The sequence below is a fragment of the Panthera leo genome, chromosome B1 (assembly GCF_018350215.1).
Source record: "Panthera leo isolate Ple1 chromosome B1, P.leo_Ple1_pat1.1, whole genome shotgun sequence".
NCBI lineage: Eukaryota > Metazoa > Chordata > Mammalia > Carnivora > Felidae > Panthera > Panthera leo.
The window spans coordinates 143371193-143395284 of NC_056682.1; the positions used below are offsets into that span (position 1 = coordinate 143371193).

At 39.3% G+C, this 24092-nt stretch overlaps 1 protein-coding gene across 3 annotated transcripts in view; it reads right to left on the reverse strand.

Annotated features, from left to right (window-relative positions):
- The window catches only part of ART3 (ADP-ribosyltransferase 3 (inactive)), a 141124-nt gene that overhangs the window by 9870 nt on the left and 107162 nt on the right, over positions 1-24092 (reverse strand). For all 3 annotated transcript variants that reach the window (XM_042936162.1, XM_042936163.1, XM_042936161.1), the window contains 2 exons: positions 23733-23810; positions 17663-18374 (listed from right to left, as the gene is read on the reverse strand). In XM_042936162.1, coding sequence (XP_042792096.1) covers positions 17663-18374; positions 23733-23801 — 781 coding nt within the window. In that variant the 5' untranslated portion in view covers positions 23802-23810. Of the gene's footprint in view, positions 1-17662; positions 18375-23732; positions 23811-24092 lie in introns of those variants that run through there.

A 24092-nucleotide genomic window follows, 5' to 3' on the forward strand; every position in this document is an offset into this window, starting at 1 on the left:
GTTTTATGGCTACTGATAACTTAATTTGTCAGCTTTAGTCTATAAGATCCTAATTTGGTGGGATTCAAAATGCAGAACAATTACATTTTTGTATTTATATTACAGCCACCAAACAGTATGATCTTTGATAAAACATCTAATGCTTCTGGAATTAAGTTTCCTTAGCTGTACCTTTTACTGGGAATTTGCTTCAAATGACCTCTAAATACCCATCCAAGGCTAACATTTTATGATTCTATTTTATGATTAGTCTGCAAAAGTTAGGAAAAAATTTACCCATCTGTTCAGTTAATCTTCTCTTCAGATACTAAATGCCCTCAACAGCAAACCTATCCTTTTACTATGACAATTCCTATTCACTGGAGAAAGAGAATCTCAATCAGGTCTTCTAGATCCTTGAATATATAAAGAAAGATCCTTCACATTCATATAAGGCAACAAGTTGGTCTACCCCAAACATTAATCTATGGTCTGTTCCAGAACACTGATCTACATATATAAGAAAATTCTACAGTTTTTGGAGAGCAGGAATATGGCACCTACTAGTGTATCTTTATAAGGTCCTAGTCCCTCTCCTTGGTGATGCCCTAGAAAAAGTCACCAGTGCTGCAGCAACAACTCTGATATGCCCAACTATGGTTATGGCAAGAACTTCAGTGAGAGGATGTTTAGATTTGGAGCCACCATGAAATATGGAGGGCTTCCTAGAAAGTCACATGAGGATCTAGAGTCCCATGGTCTCTTCTCCATGTTTGGCTAACTCACTGATCTAATCTGGATATTCAGCTACCTGAGGATGAATCTATCCATCTAAAATGGCGGGGGGGGGGGGGATCCCCAAGATGTCTGGCTTCACTATGAGAGATGCACTTTTCCATAATCTGCTCTCAAATCCTGTACCATCTTGTGTAGGAGTTGAACCAAGAATCTAGGTGTCTTGGTCCAGTTTCCACTGGTCAAGGAAATGGTAGGGATCTGTTCAAATCTGGATGGTGCCCTGAGGCTAACCTCAGGTGTCTGACTAGACTGAAATTTTTGTTTATCTATTTATTTTGAGAGAGGCGGAGAGAGAGAGAGTGCATGTGCACACATCCGGGGGAGGGGCAGAGAGAGGGAGGGAGAGAATCCCAAGCAGGCTCTGCACTGCCAGTGTAGAGCCCAACACGGGACTCGCACCCACAAACCGTGAGATAATGAACTGAGCCAAAACCAAGAGTCAGACACTTAACAGACTGAGCCATCCAGGCGCCCTTAGACTAGACTTTTTTTTTAAATTTTTTTTTAATGTTTTTATTTATTTTTGAGACAGAGAGAGACAGAGCATGAGCAGGGGAAGGTCAGAGAGAAAGGGAGACACGGAATCTGAAACAGGCTCCAGGCTCCGAGCTGTCAGCACAGAGCCTGACGCGGGGCTCAAACTCACACACCACGAGATCATGACCTGAGCGGAAGTTGGACGCTCAACTGACTGAGCCACCCAGGCGCCCCTAGACTAGACATTTTTTAAGAACAGTCTAGAGACTAATACAAAATACTGCTTTAGCAGGAAATGAGTAAGTGCAAGCCTTACTCAGAGGACTTAGTTGAGGGTGAGGTAAAGGTGAGGGAAGATGTGGATAAGAAAGCTATTGGTATAATAGAAAGATTTGGCCAGGGGACTAGACACTGGGGGATTTTAAAACTTTTATCTTTCGTCTGTACCACACATTAGAGTATATTTCTCAAAGTGTAGTCTTCTAATCACATACTTAAGAATCATCTGGGTGCTTATTAAAAAGTACACCAGGGCCCTAGCCAGGACTCCGGACTGATACAGAATTTCTGGGGGTGATGCCTTGTATTCTGCATTTTAAACAAGAAATCCCAAGTGATTTTTAAGCACAAAATTTTTGAGAGCCTCCAGTAATAGAGAATGGATCTTCTTTAATGTTTAACACAGATCCATTTATTCAAGACTGCATTTCTCTTCCCTATTTGACTGAATTTAATTTTCCATTAGTTTTTCAACAGCAAAAAAGTAAACTATTTTGGGTTAAAAGAGAGGAGACTGGTGCAGAAATAAACAGGAGAAAGCACAAATATATAGAGAATTAAAGAAGGGACTATAACCACAGATTTGATAGGTGTAAAAAAACCCACAAGATTACTGTGACTAGATTTACACCAATAAATTTGAAATATAGAACAAATGCCTAGAAAAATAGAACTTATTAAAACTCAAGAATAAATAGAAATTTGAATGGTACTATAACCATTAGTTTAAATTTTTTCCATAAAAAAAATACAAAGATAATTTGGTTTTTACAGAGTACTAAAGAGGAGGGTGCTGTACAGAGAGAACCCCAGAGATCTTCAAAGGGTTTCCTTTGAATACTGAGCAAAATACGGATCAACTTATGTGATCGGGTATGGGGAAACTACCTGAGGCCAGGGAAAGAATCCATGAGAACACGAATGGTGCCTATTTTTACCAGTCACAGTAGAGAACCTTGTAAACTGCCATTTTAGCAGAGAACTCTACAGTAAGAAGACTTAGAAACAGTCCAGACAACAGTAAATAAAGCCCTCTCCGGAGTTCCCTTTCTCCTTCAGATCCCCAGAAATTACAAATGTCTATAACCAAACTCAGAGCTGATTGGAATTTCCAGCAACAAGACTAAGGCAGTATTTGTTAATCACTGGGTTTCTGCACATAAGCACTTCTTCCCTTTGGGAGCTGCTACTGCTTGCCTGTTACTGGGACTGAGACTGTCTCACTGCAAGAAAAGTCATGTCTCTCCAACCCACTATCTTATCATGCGATGGGCTCTCCCTGAATTTAAGTTCCACCAGTAAGATAAAACCCCAGAAGTTCCATTGTCCATGGAGATTTACTTCCAATTAAGAGCCAAACCTGACTCCTAAGGCCTTGACCACTTTCACAAACAAGTGGCTGTCTATGGGACCTGCAGTCTCCAAACAGTGGCGGAGGTGTCCGTGAATGCTATAGCAAATTCACAGGGCTACCAAAGGATGTTTTAAAATTTCAGGACAAACGCAGATGTACTTGGTATCTGTCAGGCAGAGCAAGAACTACAACTTGAAGTGGAACTCAGTTGCAAAGTCATCCCATGTCAATATTCTGTTTGATGGACATATTTGCAAGGCTGGGTTTTCAGCAATTATGACAAAAAGCAAATATATGTGAAAAATCAATGTGGATCAGGAAATAAGTGGTGTCTAATCTGATTGCAAAGTCTGACAAACTGTGCAGTGTTAAACAGGCATATATATCCCATTAGCAAGTTACTGTAGCTAAGAATAAAATAATCTTTAGAAAACTGTTTATGTATATTACTTTTTCAAACACTTACTAAGGTGTTAGAACATAAACACTTACTGAGTTGTTTGACTCTATAAATGGAACCTTTTAGGTATTTCTTTTAGCATATGGATACTGTCAAAACAATTACAACACTAGGAACACCATGAACCAAGAAAATCTGAGAACCTCCACATCAAACATCACAAAAGCCTTATGTACTCCTTTACCCTGAACTACTGGCTCAACGGAGACCTTAGCTACAAGACTTCACACCTGAAAAGACAGCACAGTTCTCTAATAAAACAGCCTTCCCCCAGGTTAGACACATCCAATGGAGTGCTGCATCCATCCATTATAATAACTTATTCATTTTCTTGGATGCTCTTGCGAGTAGCTGAACTTCAAATGGTGATCCTGGCAGGAAGTACACCGCCCTGGGACTGACTAAAATCTACCTTTATATACACTCATGTGCCAATCCTAATGCTCTAGACTGTATGATCAGGCCCCTGAGACACTGAGAACTGGATTACTAAAGATAAAGCCATATGTAGTCCCTCTCTACATAAACAAATGCATCAAATACAACTCAAGAACTCAAGCTTTATGCTACATGTGTACATGCTTATATGAAGTGAATGCACCTAGAGAAAAGCACCTGGGGACTGGCAAAGCAAATCAGGCATGTGAGGCCATCATCTACTATAGCTTCTGGCTCTCTAAGCAAATCTACCACAGTAAGGAAGTCATTTATAAAGGATTAGGACCTCGAACGAAAAATTCTATTTGCCTTCCAATGAAGATCTCTACAAGACTGACTGGTTGGCTGTCTTGAGATATTTATAAGTTGCATTAAACCATGCTAACCTCTTTCCGATTCTGTGTCTCCCTCTCTCTCTGCCCCTCCCCCGTTCATGCTCTGTCTCTCTCTGTCCCAAAAAAATAAATAAAAAATTTTGAAAAAAAAAAATTAAAAAAAAAAAACAAAAAAACAAAAAAAACCATGCTAACCTCTGTTAGCTAATTTTCCAAGTATCAAGGAATTAGGTGTTAAAGAATGAGGTGAACTGGAGGAATAGCATACTCTCCTCTTTTCTGTGTGGGTGTGCTTGTTCTGACCTCAGTGGATGGATAGACATTCACACAATACCTGCTTTTACTTCAGTAAATCAATACATATTTCATATGACCTCAGCAAACAAATAGATCATATTGATTAGATCAAAACCATGAGTACATGAAACTGGAGGTTGACTTTGCTTCCAGTGGTTCTGTAGCTAGACTCCTTTGCCACAGAGGTCACCATGGAACTGATTATTGTGGAAAAAGGACAGCCAATCTGGATCATCCTCAAGAGGAAGTGACCAACTGTAACGGGATGGGATTATGGTAGGCAGCTTCTGACATGGTTCCCAGTGATCCTGCCTCCTGGTACTCACGCCCTTATATAATCCTCTCCTCTTGCATGTGGACTGAGCCTAATGACTTGTTTTTAGCAAACAGAATACAGCAAAGGTGATGAGACGTTACTTCCATGATTAGGCTGTGAAAGACTATGACTTACTGGAACTTTACTCCTCTCAAGGGAGGCTAAAAAGGAGTGTTAATCAGAACCAGTGAATATACTTATGTTTAATGAGCCCTCAAGGGCTAGGGGTGGATTTATGAAAACTAAATTTGGACAGTCCTACAGGTTTATCTTCCTTCCCTCTTTTGATGGCTTAGCAGAGAACTGGCTCAACAGGTCTCAGTAAGATTAATAAAATAGACTAAAACCAGCCACTGGAATCCAGGGGCTCCTCTGGAGTAAAAGTAACAGGGTTACTTTTCCAGCTAAAGAACCTTGATATATTCCCTGGCCCCATGACTCTACTAATATGTAGAACATATTTACATATATACAATCTTGACCCTCTCTATAGAAACACTGGCCAAAATGCCAGATGATCTATGCCTAGCCTGTTCAGTAAAACAATGAGAGATCAGAGTATGATGTATATTGTACTATTTCTCGAAGTTTCCTTCCAGTAAATCTTATATTTGCACTATAAGGCACAGGGAATCCCAAAGCTATGGTTTTCCACAAGGTATCATAATTCATCTATAGTTTTCTCAATCCAGGTACAATTTTCCAATGGGTCATTTTTAAAATAAGGAATGTAGCATGATTGTACCATTCACATTCACATTCTACCTTTATCAAGTTTTCTAGGAAAATGGTACAGAAGAAGGTTAGCCTGCAGTAATTTCCCCATGAGAAAGGAGTAAGGATTTTGTTTCCATTTACCCCACAGTTCACTCATACAATCTTTGATTACAACCAAAATTAGTACTTTTGACCACCAGAAAATTGTACTACACCAATGTTTTCTCCAATTCATAACCAACTGACCTATTTTTTGGGTGGAGGGGGGATAACTAGTTTTTGTAAGGCCCACAATAAATTTTTACCTTGGAAATCATACACAAGTTTAAAACCATTAACAGAGAACTATATTAGAGCTAAATTTAGTATAATTTTTTATCCCTTCTAGAAATACATTTTTTTCATCCAGAGTTATATTCAGTGACATTGGAACAAGGTTCTGATTATATCCATCTGGCTTGAGTTTTTAAAATCCCTGATTATCCAAAAAGCCTAGCTTTGGGGCGTCTAGGTGGCTCAGTCACTTAAGTATCCGACTCGGCTCAGATCATGATCTCACAGTTCATGAGTTTGAGCCCCATGTCAGGCTCTGTGCCGACAGCTCAAAGCCTGGAGCCTGCTTCAGATTCCCTGTCTCCCTCTCTCTCTGCTCCTCCCCTGCTCACACTCTGACTCTGCCCCCCCCCCCTCAAAAATAAATAAACATTAAAAAAAACCTTAAGGGGCGCCTGGGTGGCTCAGTCAGTTGGGTGTCCGGCTTTGGCTCAGGTCATGATCTCGTCATTCTGAGTTCGAGTCCCGCGTTGGGCTCTGTGCCAACGGCTCAGAGCCTGGGGCCTGCTTTGGATTCTGTGTCTCCCTCTCTCTCTGCCCCTCCCCCACCCACGCGCATGTGCGCGCTCTCTCTCAAAAAGTGAATAAACATTAAAATTAAAAAACAAAACAAAAAAACTTAAAAAAGAGCCTACCTTTATTATTCTTTTTCTTTAGCTCAAACTAGTTTATACACATTTCTGTTTTTATTTTTTATTTTACTTATTTTCTTGTTTCAAGTTTTCATTTAAATTCTGGTAAGTTAATATGTAGCGTAATACTGGTTTCAGGAGTAGAGTCTAGCGATTCATCACTTACATATAACACCCAGTGCTCTTCACAAAAAGTACCCTCCGTCACCAGCCCACCCTCAGTTTGTTCTTTATAGTTGAGAGTCTCTTATGGTTTGCCTCCGTTTTTTTCCCCCTTCCCCTATGTTCATCTGTTTTGTTTCTTAAATGCCACATCCAAGTGAAATCATATGGTATTTCTTTCTTTCCCTGATTGACTTATTTCACTTAGCAGAAGACTCTCTAGCTCAATCCATGTAATTGCAAATGGGAAGATTTCATTCTTTTTGATAGGTAATGTTCTATTACATGTGTGTGTATACACACATACACACACACACACACACACACACACACACCACATCTTCTTTCTCCATTCATCAGGTGATGGACATTTGGGCTCTTTTCATAATTTAGCTATTGTTGATAATGCTGTTATAAACATCAGGGTGCATGTGCCCCTTCAAATCAGTATTTTTGTATCTTTTAGGTAATGCATAGTAACACAACTGCTGGGTCATAGGGTAGTTCTATTTTTAACTTCTTGAGGAACCTCCATACTGCTTTCCAGAGTGGCTGCACTAGTTTGCATTCCCACAAACAGTGTTAAGAGGGTTCCCCTTTCTCTGCATTCTCACCAACGTCTGTTGTTTCCTGTGTTAATTTTAGCCATTATGACAGGTGTGAGGTGGTATCTCATTGTGGTTTTGACTTGTATTTCTCTGATGATGAGTGAAGTTGAGCATCTTTTCATGTGTCTGTTAGCTACGTGAATGTCTTCTTTGGGAAAATGCCTGTTCATGTCTTCTGCCCATTTCTTAACTGGATTACCTTTAGGGTGTTGAGTTTGATAAGTTCTTTATAGATTTTGGATACTAATCCTTTATCAGATATGTCATTTGCAAATATCCTCTTCCATTCTGTAAGTAGTATTTCAGTTTTGTTCTTTCCTTCATTGTGCAGAAGGTTTTTTACTTGATGAAATCCCAATAGTTCATTTTTGTTTTTGTTTCTCTTGCCTCCAGAGATGTGTCTAGTAAGAAGTTGCTGTGGCCAAGGTCAAAGAGGTTGATGCCTGTATTCTCCTCTAGGATTTTGATTTGTCTCATACTTAGGTCTTTTATCCATTTTTATTTTTGTGTATGGTGTAAGAAAGTTGTCCAGTTTCATTCTTCTGCATGTTGCTGTCCAATTTTCCCAACACCATTTGTTGAAGAGTCAGTCTTATTTCCAGTGGATATTCCTTCCAGCTTTGTCAAAGATTAGTTGACTATATAGTTATGGGTCCATTTCCAGGTTTTCTATTTTATTCCATTGATCCATGTGTATATTTTTGTGCCTATCCCATACTGTCTTGATGACCTATAGCTTTGTAATACAGCTTGAAGTCTGAAATTGTTATGCCTCCAGCTTTGCTTTGCTTTTTCAAGAATGCTTTGGACTCTAAGGGTATTTTCTGGCTCCTACAAATTTTACGATTTTTTCTAGCCCTGTGAAACATGCTGGTGGTATTGTGATAGGGATTGCATTAAATGTGTAGATTGCTTTGGGTAGTATAGACATTTTAACAATATCTATTCTTCTAATTCATGATCATGAAATGTTTTCCATTTCTATTTTGTCATCTTCAATTTCTTTCATAAGCTCTCTAGTTTTCACAGTACAGATCTTTTACCTCTTTGGTTAGGTTTATTCCTAGTATCATATGGTTTTCTGTACAATTGTGAATGGGACTGATTACTTGATTTCCCTTTGTGCTGCTTCATTATTGGTGGATAGAAATGCAACAGATTTATGTACGTTGATATCATATTCTGCAACTTTGCTGAATTTGTGTATCAGTTCTAGCAGTTTTTTGGTAGGGTCTTTCGGGTTTTCTACATAAGAATACCATGTCATTGTGAAAAATCAAAGTTTGACTTCTTACTTTGACTTAATTCGGATGCCTTTTCTTTCTTCCTGTTGTCTGATTGCTAAGGCTAGGACTTCCAGTATGATAATAACAGGAGTGAGAGTGGACATCCCTGTCTTACTATGGGGCTTAGAGAAAAAGCTCTCAGGTTTTCCTCATTGAGGATAATATTAGCTGTGGGTCTTTTCAATATGGCTTTCATGATGTTGAGGTACATTCCATCTATCCCTACTTTCTTCAGAGTTTTTATCAAATATGGACACTGTATTTTGTCAAATGCTTTTTCTGCATCTATTGAGAAGATAATGTGTTTCTTACCTTTTATTAATGTGGTGTATCACATTGTTTGATTTGTGGATACTGAACCACCCCTGCAGCCCAGGAATAAATCCCACTTGACTGTGGTGAATGGTTCTTTTAATGTGTTGTTGGACTCGATTTGCTAGTATCTTGTTGAGAATTTTTTCATACAGGTTTATCAGGGATAAATTCCCTGTAATTCTGCTTTAGTGGGGTTCTGGTCTCATTTTGAAATCAAGGTAAATGTGGCCTCATAGAATGAGTTTTGAATTTTTACTTCATTTATATTTTTTTGGAATAGTTTGAGAAGAAGAGGTATTAACTCTTCTTCAAGTGTCTGGTGTAATTCCCCTGGGAAGTCATCTGGTCTTGGATTCTTGTTTGTTGGGAGCCTTTTGATTACTGATTTACCTTCTTTGCTGGTTATGGATCTGTTCAAATTTCCTATTCTTCCTGTTTCAGTTTTGGTAGTTTGCATATTTAGGAACTTCTCCATTTCCTCCAGAATGCCCAATCTGTTGGCATGTAATTTTTCATAACATTCTAATTGTTTGTATCTCTATGGTGTTAGTTGTGATCTCTCCTCTTTTATTTGTGATTTTATCTATTTGGGTCCTTTCTCTCTCCTTTTTGATAAGTCTGGCTAGGAATTTACCAATTTTATTAATTCTTTCGAAGACCCAGCTCTTAGTTTCATTCATCTGTTCTACTGGGATTTTTTTCTATATCATTTTTTTATCTTTATTATTTCCCATCTGATGGCTTTTCTAGGCTTTAATTTGCTGTTCCTTTTCTAGCTCCTTTAAGTGTAGGGTTAGGTTGTTTTTTTGGACTTTTCTTGTTTCTTGATGTAGGCCTGTATTGCTATATACTTCCCTCTTAGGATCACCTTTGTTGCATCCCAAAGGTTTTGGACTGTCATGTTTTCATTTTCATTTGCTTCCATGCACTTTTTAAATTTCTTATTTAATTTCCTGGTTAACCCATTCATTCTCCAGTGGATGTTCTTTAACCTCCATGTATTTGTGGTCTTTCCAGAATTTTTCCTTGTGGTTGACTTCAAGTTTCATAGCACTGTGGTCTGAAAATATGTATGGTACAATCTCAATCTTTTTGTACTAGTTGAGGCCTGATTTGTGACCCAAGATGTGATCTACTCTGGAGAATGTTCCATATACACTCAAAAAGAATGTGTATTCTGCTGCTTTAGAATGAAATGTTCTGAATCTCTGTTAAGCCCATCTGGTCCACTGTGCCATTCAAAGCCATTGTTTCCTTGCTGATTTTCTGCTTAGATGATCTGTCTATAACACCCATAGTAGGGGGTATTAAAGTCCCTTACTATTGTATTATTGTCAATGAGTTTCTTTGTATTTGTTACTGATTTAAATATAATATACACATATATACATACACACACACACACACACACACACACACACATATATATATACATACACACACACACACACACACACACACACACATATATATATATATATATATGTACATCCAAGTTAGTATATAGTGCAAAAATGATTTCAGGAGTAGAATCCAGTGATTCATCCCCTACATATAACATTCTGTGCTCATCTCAACAAGTGTTTCGGTAGTTTATATGTTTCTAGGAATTTGTCCATTTCTTCCAGATTGCCCAATTTATTGACATATAATTGCTCATAATAATCTCTTATTAATGTTTTTATTTCTTCAGTGTTAGTTGTGATCTGTCCTCTTTCATTCTTGATTTATTTGGGTCCTTTCCTTTTTCTTGAAAAATATATATATGTTTTAATGTTTATTTGAGGGGGGGGAGGGGCAGAGAGGGAGGGAGACACAGAATTGGAAGCAGGCTCCAGGCTCTGAGTTGTCAGCACAGAGCCCAACGTGGGGCTTGAGCTCATGGACTGCGAGATCATGCCCTGAGCTGAAGTTGGACACTTAACTGAGTGAGCCACCCAGGCACCCCCTGGGTCCTTTCCTTTTTCTTTTTGATCAAACTGGCTAAGGGTTTATCAATTTTGTTAATTCTTAAACCAGCTCCCAGTTTCATTGATCTGTTCTGTTATTTTGATTTCGATAGCATTGATTTCTGCTCTAATCTTTATTATTTCCTATCTTCTTCTGGATTTGGATTTTACTTGCTTTCTTTTTCCAGCTCTTTAAGGTATAAGATTAGGTTGTGTATCTGAGACCTTTCTTTCTTTAGGAAGGCCTGGATTGCTATATACTTCCCTCTTATGACTGCCTTTGCTGCATCCCAGAGGTTTTGGGCTGTTGTGTTATCATTTTCATTAGCTTCCATGTACTTTTTAATTTCTTCTTTAATTTCTTGGTTAACCCATTCATTCTTTAATAGGATGTTCTTTAATCTCCAAGCTATTTGTGGTTCTTCCAAATTTTTTCTTGTGGTTGATTTTGAGATTCATAGCATTGTGGTCTGAACATACGCATGTCATGATCTTGATCTTTTTGTACTTGTTGAGGATTGATTTGTGTCCCACTATGTGATCTACTCTGGAGAATGTTCCATGTTCACTCAAGAAAAATGTGTATTCTGCTGCTTTAGGATAAAATGTTCTGAATATATATTAAGTCCATCTGGTCCAGTGTGTCGGTCAAAGCCATCGTTTCCTTGTTGATTTTCTGCTTAAATGATCTGTCCACTACTGTAAGTTGGGTGTTGAAGTCCCCTACTATTATGGTATTATTATCAATGAGTTTATGTTTTGATTGATTTCTATATTTGGGTGTTTCAAGTTTGGGGCATATGTATTTATAATTGTTAGCTCTTTTTGTTGGATAGACCCCTTTATTATGATATGGTGCCCTTTTCGTCTCTTTTTAGAGTCTTTGGTTTAAAATCTAATTGGTCTGATGTAACTATGGCTCCTCTGGCTCTTTTTGACATCTATTAGCATTAGAAATGGTTCTCAACTCCTCACTTTCAATCCGGCTGTGTCTTTAGTTCTAAAATGAGTCTCTCATAGGCAGCATATTGAGGGTCTTAATATTTTTATGCAATCTGATACCCTATGTCTTTTGATTGGAGCATTTAGTGCATTTACATTCAGAGTGATTATTAGGTAAGAATTTAGTGCCACTGTACTACCTCTAAAATCAGGGTTTCTGGAGATTTTCTCTGTTCCTTTCTAGTCTTTGTTGCTTTTGGCCTTTCTATCCTATTCAGTGAGTCCTCTTTACTATTTATTGCAGGGATGGTTTAGTGGTCATGAACTCCTTTAGTTTTTGTTTGTCTGAGAAACTCTTTATCTCTCCTTCTATTCTGAATGACAGCCTTGCTGGATAGATAAAGGATTCTTGGCTTCATATTTTTCCCAGTCAGCATATTGAATATATCATGCCACTCCCTTCTGGCTTGCCAAGTTTCTGTGGCGAGATCTGTTGCTAACCTTTTTTGTCTTCTCTTGTAGGTTAGGGATTTCTTTTCCTTTGCTGCTTTCAGGATTCTTTGCTCATCTCTGTATTTTGCAAATTTTACTATGATATGTCCTGGTGTTGGCCTGCCTTTGTTGATTTTGATGGGAGTTCTCTGTGCCTTCTGGATTTGGATGTCTGTTTCCCTCCTCAGATGTGGGAAGTTTTCAACTATAATATGCTCAAATAAACCTTCTTCCCCTTTCCCCCTCTCTTCTTCTGGGACTTCTATGATACAAATGTTATAATGCTTTATGGAGACAATTTATACATTCATGATCCAGTAATTTTCTTTTCATTTTTTCAGCTTCATCATTTTTCATAATTTTATCTTTTCTTAAATGTTTATTTGTGAAAGAGAGAGAGAAAGAGGGAATGAGTAGGGGAGGAGCAAAGAGACAGACAGAAGATCTCAGGTGGGCTCTGTGCTGACAGCAGACAGCCCAATGCAGGACTTGAACTCACGAACTTTGAGTTCATGACCTGAGTCAAAGTCCAACACTTAACTGACTGACCCACCCAGGCACCCCAATTATTTTATCTTCTATATCAGTTATTCATTCCTCTGCTTCTCCATCCTGGTCATTACAGTCTGTTTAGCATCTCGGTTACTGGATTTTTTATTTAGGCTAGTTTTTAGGTCTTTTGATCTCCATGATAAAGGACTCCCTGGTGTCTTCTATACTTTTCTCAAGTCCAGGTAGTACCCTTATGAGTGCTGTTTTAAATTGTGATTCAGGCATATTACTTATACCTATTTTGATTAGATCCCTGCTCAAGACCTCTTCTTGTTCTATTGGGAAGAATTCCTGCAGCTTGTCATTTTGTTTAGATCTCAGTCTTCTGTGTGTTAGGAAAGCCTGTTATGTTTCCTGCTCCTGAGATCAACAGCTGTATTAAGAAGTCATAGGCTGTTCAGGGCTTCAGGATACACCCCAGGAAGTGTTTTTGGTATATGCTGTGTGCACTGTTGTGTTTTGGCTGTTCTTTTCCTTAGGTCAGTTCTCTGCAGTGCTTCTCCTTGCCTACAGTGGAAGTGTTTGGCCTTGTCTAGTGTGTAGAAAATTTTAACCCTGTGTGTTTTGATCTGCTTGTTTAAAAAGGCTAGATCCTTGGGCACCTGGGTGGCTCAGTGGGTTGAGTGTCTGACTTTGGCTCAAGTCATGATCTCACGGTTCGTGAGCTCGAGCCCTGCATCGGGCTCTGTGCTGACAGCTCAGAGCCTGGAGCCTGCTTCGGGTTCTGTGTTTCCCTCTCTCTCTGCTCCTGCCCTGCTCACACTCTGTCTCTCCATAAAGTAAATAAACATTAAAAAAAAAAATACTTAAAAAAAAAAAAAAAAAAGGCTAGATCCTATTTCCCCTAGAGCTGAAGCTTTGCAGCATTCTATGGTTAGTAGACTTGGTACTTGTGCTGGTCTTCTGGGGTAGGGGCCCACTGCTGCTCTGGCTCTCAAGTCCACAGTTTAAAAAAAAAAAAAAAAAAGACATTCAGAGTACAGGGAGGCAAGGGCTTGGTATAAGCACCTCAAGCCTCCACTAGTTTCTGTGCCTCTCTCTGAAGCCCACTGGTGCTGACAGGAGGGGTTAAAAATGGTGTCAGCCTGTTCTCATGACCAGAGAGGGGAGTGTGCACCTGCTGCTGCTCAGGAAGCCTTCACAGAAGAGCGAACAATCTCCCTTCTGGTGTCTCAGGCTTCCATCAGATACCTGCCTTCACCTTTTCTAAAACAGCCTACCTGTAATTATTACTTTGAGAGGTTTTGTCCCTGAGATCCCATTAGCTGTTTCTAGATAGCAGCAGAGGATGCTGGTTAGATTCCAGTTTAGCATTAAATCTATACAATCATTTGCAGTGGCCTTTGTCAGAGCTCTCCAAAAAAATCGTGCCTGTGAGCCTCCACAAATGTCTCTCCTTGTGGCTGGTTTGAACATTAACTTGCTGTGCAGCCTCTGCCTGACCTTGTGGGGATGCCCACAGTGGTATGCATATTCCTCTCTTCCCTCCTCACAGGAGCTCATATTGCACTTCCACATACAGATCTGAGCCCTGGCTCATTCTTAGTCAACCCAATGGCTCCACCCATTTTGTTCTTTATAATCCAATTCACAACCAACTCTGTGGGTTCCACTGCCCATCTTTTGTCTATCAACCAGATATCAGTGATTAATTTGGCATACAGCTAATGCAGCCAGGGCTTCTGACAGTGTAACCAATGCCTCCACAAATGGCATTTGGCTGAATGCATCAGGAACACCAAAAGTGGTATCATTTTGTTAGCCTAGCTTCAAATGGGTTTCTTGGCTATAATGTGGTTTAGGTGAACAGGTTTTGGGGTGGGTGGTGGGGTCCTAATTTGTAGCATTCACTGATTTCCATGGTAAAACTCTCAACCATGGTGAACTTCAAACTCCTGTGATATATGAGGAACTGGGAAGAGATGTATGCCCACAATCAGCTCCCAAGAGCTGGTATGAACCAGCTCTGACTGGCTTGGTTTTTGGACAGGTCCATTGTATGGTTGATGAGGGGAATGGGTACTTTTCCCCTCAACGCAAATTTACTCGCTCTAGTCTTCATCTGTCCTCTTAAGGTGAATAGTTAGTTTCACTGACTTGCAACTCAGGTCCAGGATTAGGGTGAGGCAAATGAGGTGCCTATGAGTGCAAAATTTAAAAGGCACTTACTCTTAGGATCATGCAAGTTTGCAGATGGCACAAGTGTATGATCCTAAGAATAAGGACCTTCCTTAAATTTTGTGCCCCAGGCACCTCAATGACCACACAGTTTCTGCCATTAAATCAAAAGCAGATCAGCCTCCCACCCTGGCATGATGTCTTATCAGCGCTTCCCTACCTGTTCTTTTTTATCTCATAGTGCCTTGGACATACTGAATCAAAGTCTAAAAGTCTATCCCACTTCTGAAGCCCTACTGTAATACTCATTCTGCTTCATCAGTGGTTTTGGTTTTGGGTTCAGCTAGACCGTCACACTGCTAAGACCCAAAAAGGTTCTCCTCCCACCTGTTTACTTAGTTTGGCAGAAGAATACAAGGCAAGAACACTGCACACTATTTAGCAGCAGGGCAGCAGCAGATACATACCTTTGGCGCAAGTCATCACAGCTGCCCAAGGCTATTCTTTAATCCCAGAATTATAGCTCAGGTACAAGGAAACATATTTATACAAGTGGTTAGAGGAACCATTCTAGTTTAGTAGCCTCATGCCACATAAAGACGATGATATCTCTGAGACCAGTCCATGAGTGCAGTTTCAGGACTCAGCAAGAAAAACACCTGGGTATGTCATACCACATTCAGGAATGCCCAAAACTATGGCTTCCCCCAAGTATTTATAGTTTATTCACAACCCTCCCAGCTCAGATGCATTTTACCAATCAAGGGCTATGTTTACCCTTACGCAGTGTTCCATGTTTACACAGCTGCCATTCGACCTTCAGCAGATTACAGAGAAACAGTGTGAGGAGAAGAGCAACAGTAGGTCATTCCCACAGGATAATGGAGAAAGGGTTTTGTTAACCTTTCACTCACATACACCAAGGCACAACATCATTAAATTTCAGAATGCTGGGGATAAAGAAAACATTCTAAAACCATCCAGAGAAAAGAAATGAGGTCTCATTCAAAGCTTTAGTAATTAGAATGGCTTCATACTTTTTAACGGCAGCACCAGAAACCAGAAGACAATGGAAGAATAACTCCAAAATTCCAAGGAAAATATTTCCAAAACAGAAATACAAACCTACACAAACTATTACTCAAGCCTGTAAGTAGACTTTACAAACATGTAAAGTCTTAAAAATTTCCCTCAATGTCCCTTTTCTCAGAAAACTTTTAGAGAACCCATACCCCTGCCAAACAAAGGAGTAATTCAAGAAAGAGGAGAAAAATCTAAGATATAGAGGACTCCTCACAGGGAAGAAGCAAAAGAAAGTCTCAATAATTGTGAGGAGAGATTTTAGACTATTCAATAGCAGGCCTAAAGAGTATATCACAGAGCAGTTTGATGGGAGAATCCAGAAGGAGTATATTAAAAAAAAAAAAAAAAAAACCCATAAGAGTGTCTGATATGTCTGATGTATTAAGAAGAGATTTATATTTCAGGGCACCTGGGTGGCTCAGTCAGTTAAGTGTCTGACTTCAGGTCAAGTCATGATCTCATGGTTTATGAGTTTGAGTCCCACATCTGGCTCTGGGGCAGCTCGGAGCCTAGAGCCTGCTTTGGATTCTGTATCTTCCTCTCTCTGCCCCTCCCCTGCTCGCACTCTCTCGCTCTCTCTCAAAAATAAACATTAAAAAAAAATTTTTTATAACAAAAAAAAGAAGAGATTTATATTTCTAAGGATTTGGGGATGAATTATTGATGGGATATTAAAAACTAAGGATACAAAAAAGCTAATAACTCTGGGTAAAAGAGGTATTTAAAAAGGTACCAGTCTTTACTACAGTGGAAGACTGGAAAGGGGACATACACAAACACTGAGGAGGAGGATGGTGGTTATCACATATGTTTGGTTTACTGCTATAACAGCTATTTCAAACTCCCTTCTCTCTTGCCTCCGTACCCTTCAGAGGAAAAGCTAATTACCTTCTTTCCACATTTTTCTTCAAGTTATAAATTACCAAGTAGCTATTCTGGTTAATGATACAGAATCAGAAATCTACTAGCAGTTTCTGGGAAAGCTTTTACTTTCCTTATTAAACAGGCAGATTTAGCTGCCATCCGGATCCCTTCCCTTTCTTTTTGTCTTGAACATGGATTGAGGCCTACAGCTGCAACAGTCACACTGCAAATATGAATCCATAAACCCAACATGCTAAGATTGGTGGAACAGAAGAGAGTCTGAATTACTGATGATGTAACTGATGAGGTCTAAAAATCTAACAATCAAGAGATAACATTCTGAAGCCTGTTATTAAAAACTTTGGCTGAAAAATTAAAAATCGATACCCCTGAGGAGTGAAAATTGGGGACAGGGAGTGGTGGGGCAGGGAGCTGCTATTTTTCATTGTAAGCCTTACAAGCAGGATTATGGACCAGGTACTTCTTTGTTAGCAGGACTGTTCTGTGCATTTTGTTTAGCAGTGTCCTTGGCATCCACCCATCAGATACTACTAGTAGCAACTAGGGATAACCGTGACAATCAAAAAATTCTAGTTATTGCCAAATGACCCAGCAGGGCAAAACTGCCCCTGGTTGAGAACCGGAGCCCTACAGTATTTTATTTCTTTAACCTTCTAGAATGCTAGAAATGTATTCTTTTGATAAAATTACATTTCAGGGAAAAAAAAACCTAATTATACGAAAGGAGGTAGACTAAGACCATCAGCATCATTTCTCTTTTAAAATACCTTAAAGTTTCTTTTCTGACCTTTCCCTGGGGCTAAGAATCCCACTCCTTCCCTTCCAGACAAGCACAGAGAGAACAGAGATACTTACCACCTAGAAATGCACACTCGTAATGGCTGCAGGTCTTGTTTATGCTTTGAAGGATAAGGTTATTGCTGGTCCCATCCTGTGACACGTTAAAAATCTCATTGAGAGGTATTAAAATAATTCTTTCACTTTCTTTATCAAAAAATTTTTCAATGGCAACTCCAAAGCACGCGTGGATGGTTAACAGAATGTGTTGGTCATCAGGAGCTTGAGGCTTGGCTGAATATGCCAGAGTGAAATGGCCCAATCTGGCTTGGTTGAGCCCTCCAAATTTAAATGAGGTGTCCCGGCTTACACTATACACCACATTTTTGTAACTTTCCTCACAAGGTCTTCTCAGCAACTGCAGGGCTTTTGTCAGGTAAAAATGAAAAGCTTTGAACTGGAAGTCATAGACATATTCTTTTCGAGAGAGACCAGCCATCCTCACAGCTTCATTGAACATACGGTAAAAAGCAGTCTGCTCTCGAGCTTCCGAAACATATGCCATCAGTGCTATTCCATGGTTATCTTTAAAACTCATAGGGAGAAAGATCTGCGTCTTCCTGGCTTCCCACTTCACTTCTGCATTTTCCCACACAGCCTTCAAGAGTGCATGGCTTGCTTTTTCCTCCTTGAGCAGCTGGGGAACATATTTGACTTCCATTCTGTCAGTGCATTTCAGGTATTCATCATCAAATGCATTTTCTGCCATGTCTAACATTTCAGCCTTCACCTTCAAAGGAAAAGGAAAAGGAAATTAACACCCTTGAAAGAAGATATTTGCTGTATATCATTTTCACTCATTTACTGTCCCCACCCTCTCATGCCCTGCCTAGAATTTCTCCCTTGCTTAGAAACAACTTTGGACATGACTTTTATGTAGGAAGTATATTCCATTGCTACTGATAACTCTTCTCAGCTGTGACCTATTTGTATTAAATAGTAAATGTGAGCAGTGAAAAGTATGGCAACAATTATGCCTGTAACTCATTCATTTGAACCTTATGATGCAGAGGAAAGAATGAGTGTGAAAGCGAAGAAATGAGTGGCAGTCCTGGTTTTGAACAATATTCTTAGCTAGATTGCCTCAACCCCTTAAGACTGCTAAATGAATCGAACATCACGTGTGAAATATTGTACATGATAAACACATAACTGTAAATATTCCTTCTCCCTTGTCTATGTGGTTTGAGTAGGACTGATTCTGCACCTTTGGCTCCAATGATAAGCAATGATGCAGATTTAAAAACCAGGGCACTCGCAGCGGGGAGGAAAAAAGCTTTCTTCCTCTGTATTCATAAGCTCTAAGGATAATATTGGCTTGGGGCAGTCAATAGTTATCCTTTTAGTTCCATGGAGAATCCTGTTTATAAATAAAGCCAACAAAGGAAGGTTTGCAGAGCTAAAAGGTAGAGAGACGAGGCCCTGATAACATTAATTAAGGACCTGGGTCTAGCTGTACCTGAAGACTTTATTCTACCTCAGTTATAAGTATCAATAAATTCCCTATTTGCTTTAGCTAGTTTGAATAGTGTTTCTGTCATATACAATTGAAAAGGGCCTAATATATCTTTAAATGATACATATAACATAATAAGCAGGGTGGTGAAATGTAATTAGCACTAGCCTAGAGCCAGACAGATCTGAGTTCAAATTCCATAAATAGGTCTAGTTGGATATGAGAAAGTTACTCGTTATTTCTGAGCTTCAATTATTTCATCTAAAGGAAATAATATCTTAACTGCAAGACTGTCGTGTAAAGAATTAATGACAAAATGAATATATGCAAAGCCCCTACCCACAATGCCTACTACGTACTAAGCCTTCAACAAACTGTGGTTATCTTCATTATTTTATGATAGGAATACATGAACTACTATATGTTCCTCAAGGATTTGTATCACATTTACCTTTTCAATTCCAAGCTTCTAGCATAGCAACTAGCAAAATATTCAAGTGAACTAAATGAAAACCCTGTACTCTGGCCTATAGATCAAAACACAGAATGAGCAAATATGCCCACGGACACCATTTAAGGATATCTACAAACAAAAGGATAATGCCCTTACCATTTTCTCTTTCCACTATCCTATACTTGCAATAGTACATTGGCTACATAAGCTGCAACCTAAGCTGGAGACCTCAGTTGAAACGTTAAAAAGATCCTTAGCCAGGGGCTGTTAAAGCTGCATCCTTCACGTGAATGAGTCTTATAAAGTGTGTGAGTAGTGTGTGTGCATGAAAGTTTGTGGTGGGGTGAGGGGAAAGAGTTAAGGGCAGGGAGGGGGAGGGGGAGGGGGAGGGGGAGGGAGAGGGAGAGGGAGAGAGAGAAGGGGAGGGAGAAGGGGAGGGAGAGGGGGAGAGGGGGAGGGGGGGAGGGAGGGGGGAGGGAGAGGGGGAGAGGGGGAGGGGGGGAGAGGGAGGGAGTGAGGGAGGGAGAGAGAGAGAGAGAGAGAGAGAGAGAGAGAAATAATCGATTTAAGAAAGCAAAATAGATAACCCAGGTTGGCTATTTGCTTCCTAACATCACTCTTCTCTCCCTCACAAACTTCTTGAAAGAAATGTTTACCCTTGTCATCTCCATTTCATTTCCACTCATATCTCAATCCTTCCCAATCTGGCTTATCATTCCCATTCCTCCACCCAAACAGCTCTCATTAAGGAACACCTCTTATATTCTTTTGAAGACCCAACATATCCTACTAGCCATTAAATGCTGGAGTTTCTTAGGGATAGTTTTTTTTTTTTTTAATGTTTGTTTATTTTTGAGAGACAGAGAGAGAGCATGAGCAGGGGAGGGGCACAGAGAGAGAGAGAGAGAGGGAAACACAGAATCGGAAGCAGGCTCCAAACTTCGAGCTGTCAGCACAGAGCCTGACGTGGGGCTCGAACTCATGAACCATGAGATCATGACCTGAGCCGAAGTCGAATGCTTAACTGACTGAGCCACCCAGGTGCTCCTGGGATACTTATTTTTTTAACTCTCAACTCTACTCTTAGGCAATTGTATACATGTTCATAGTTTCAATTATCATCTAAATACCTCTGACCTGTCCTTGTAAGTGCCAAACCTGTATTATCAACTGCCTACTTAGTAATTCCACTTGAATTGCTCAAAGACCCTTCAAATGTTAATAGTCTAAGACCAAACTTATAATCTTACTGACGACAACCACCAACAACAACCTGGTCCGTACACAGAACCATCTATTCATTTTTTAGTTTTCCCAGGTATCCTCCTCCCAGTCACCCTCTGGGATCACTCCATCACTAAGACCTAACAAACTTCTCCAGAGTGTTTTCTGTATGCCAATCACGAAGTGTTCATATATATTAATGAACTCATTTAATCTTCATGGCAACCCTGTGAGGTAGGTACTGTTATAGTCCCTTCTTAAGGATGAGGAAAGTAAGACAGATTAGCCTGTCTGAAATTGAGATTTGAAGCCAGGAAATCTGGCCCCGGAATCTGTCCTTTTAAACAAAATGTCCTGTTTCCAGTGATAAAAACCACTGACATTGACACAGCTCTTTCAGAAGACTTTAATTTTCTCCTTGTAACAACTCTTATGAAAGGATAGACAGACAATTCATAACACCATTTTACAAATGAAGAGACTGTGCTAGCATCAGAAACTGTCTTTATTACCAGCTATAAAATATTCTTCTGGGGAAGTCCTTGAGACCCCTGAACTCCTGGGTCTGTAGGTCAGTTTCCTGATGTGGGAATTTGAGCTACAGGAGATCAAATCACTGCCATCTCCTACCCAAGAAAGGTACTTTTCTCTGCAGCACAGAATATACCACAAGGTATCTTGGGCACCGATGCCTGATTTATCTTCAAGACTTAACATATTATAAGACAGCATACCATGAAATGACTTCCCACATTCCTCACATCATATCAGAGGCACATCATATCATATCCAGTATGTTCCAGTCTTTTCCACATGCCTCTAACCAGTCTCCACAGGTTTAATTTTAGACATCCAGTCTTTCTGGCCCAAGGCCACAGTTGATTGTGTGTTCTGTACAGTGAGTGCCTTGGGCAGTGAAAAAGTTCACAAGTGCCACCACCATTCAGGGACAACTGAATGGACATTAAGGGACATGTCCAAAAGGCTACATGAACACACTGATTATATTTTCTTCCTCTGATTCATCCACTGAAACAAAATCCCAAACTAAGGAAATTTAATTACCTCAAATTTCCTACAAAAATATTATTAAAAATGTGGAAATGGCCTGAATGTTCACAAAAAGAAATTGGTTAAACAAATTACAGAACATTCACAGAACACACATGAAAATTATGTTACAAAACAATGTTAAAAATGCATAGCAAAACCCCAGGGAGATACCACTTCACATCCATTAGAATGGCCATAATAATGGGGGGGGGGGGGGAGGGAAATTAATGTTGGCAAAAATGTAGAGAAACTGAACCCTCATACATTGCTGGTAGGAATATAAAATAGTGCAGCCACAGTGGAAAACAGTTTGGCAGTTCTCAAATATTAAAACATAAAGTTACCGGGGCGCCTGGGTGGCTCAGTCGGTTAAGCAGCCAACTTTGGCTCAGGTTATAATCTCACGGTCCGTGAGTTTGAGCCCGGAGTCGGGCTCTGTGCTGACAGCTCAGAGCCTGGAGCTTGTTTCCAATTCTGTGTCTCCCTCTCTCTGACCCTCCCCCATTCATGCTCTGTCTCTCTCTGTCTCAAAAATAAATAAACGTTAAAAAAAATTTAAAAAAACAAAAAAACCCCATAAAGTTACCATATGACCCAGAAATTTTACTCATAGGTATATATCCAAGAGAACTGAAAACATGTTCACATGAAAGTTCATGAAAATTCAGAGCAGAATTATTCATTCATAAAAGCCAAAAAGTGAGAACCCAAATGTCCATCAATATATAAATGGAGAAACAAAATGTGGCATAATCACACAATGGAATTATTCAGCTCTAAAAAGTAATGAAGTCTAGTATATGCTACAACATGAATGAACCTTGAAAACAATATACTAGGTGAAAGAAGCCCCGCAAAGGGCCAGATACTGCATGATTCCATTCAGGTTAAATTTTCAGAATAGGCAAATCCAAAGAAACAGAAAGTAGATTAATGGCTGCCAGCGGATGCTGGGAAGAGGGAATTGCGACTGACTGCTAATAGCTACAGGGCTTCTTTTTGGGGTGATGGGAATGTTCTGTAATGAGATAATGGTGATCATTGTACAACATAGTGAATTTACGAAAACCACTATATATTATGCACTTTAAAAGTGTGCTTTTTTAATGACATGTGAATTATTCCTCAATTTAAAAAATCATACTGAAGCACAGGCAACAGAATATACAATGATTCCACAGACAAGGGATCAGAATATTAAATTCAAAAATGACATTTTAATAATTTAACATATTTTAAAGAAGAGACTTCAAATCATTAGATATTCAGTAGCAATGTGAAGCAAGCATGGTGGGGAAAGAAACCAAATGAGATATCAGTCTCATATATACATAAAAATATGTTACAGAATGCTTGAAGATTCAACTGCAAAAAATAAAATCATGAAAGTTCTATCAGAAAAAAAGAACACTAGATGTGAGAAAATGGTCATTACGTAGTTCAATAAAATATACATAACCAAACACTGCACTGTCGTCTTATTTGAACCAAATACATATTTTAAGAATATTTAATGACAAAGACATTTGTAGCACAGTAGTAACTTAAAAAGCAAAAAAATAGTATGCACACTGTGAACCCATTTTTCTAAATGGGTTACATACACACAGAAAAAAACCAAGAAGACTATATACACCAACAGATTAAGACTCTTTCCCTCTGAGTAGAGGGACTGTGGATGATTTTCAGTTTCCTCTGTTTGCTTAATTTTAATTTTTTCAACTTTCTATAGTCAGCCTGTATCAAAGTGTAAAATGAAAAAATAAAAGCTACTTGTAAAAAACAAGTTTACCTATTCTATCCGCTCTCATTTCCATCATCAACCCACATGGATGCCTCAGGCAACATTATATCAAGAGTTCCCATTCCAATGACCACATACTTCCCATTCCAAACATTACCTGGAAAATGTCCATTAGAATCACCGCTGCCAGCAGCATGGTGACCATATCAAAATGTCCTGTCTTCATTTTTCTCTTCTAAATTAAAAGGGAGAATTCCAATTTAGTTGTTTTAAAAAAGAGGTTTAGGTACGTACAGCAGGATGACACACTATATATATTTTCATTCACGGTGAAAGTATCATGATGGTCAGGAAGTGATCATCAGTAAGTTTCCAATGGCTGTAAGGGCTATTATAATTTGTCTGGTGGTCTAAGACTCTCATTCTACAAATGAGGAAGCAAAAGCTCCAAGAACTTTAGCAATTTGCTCAAGATTAAATCTATCCATTTCCAGTTGTGTTGTCTCTTCTACCATAG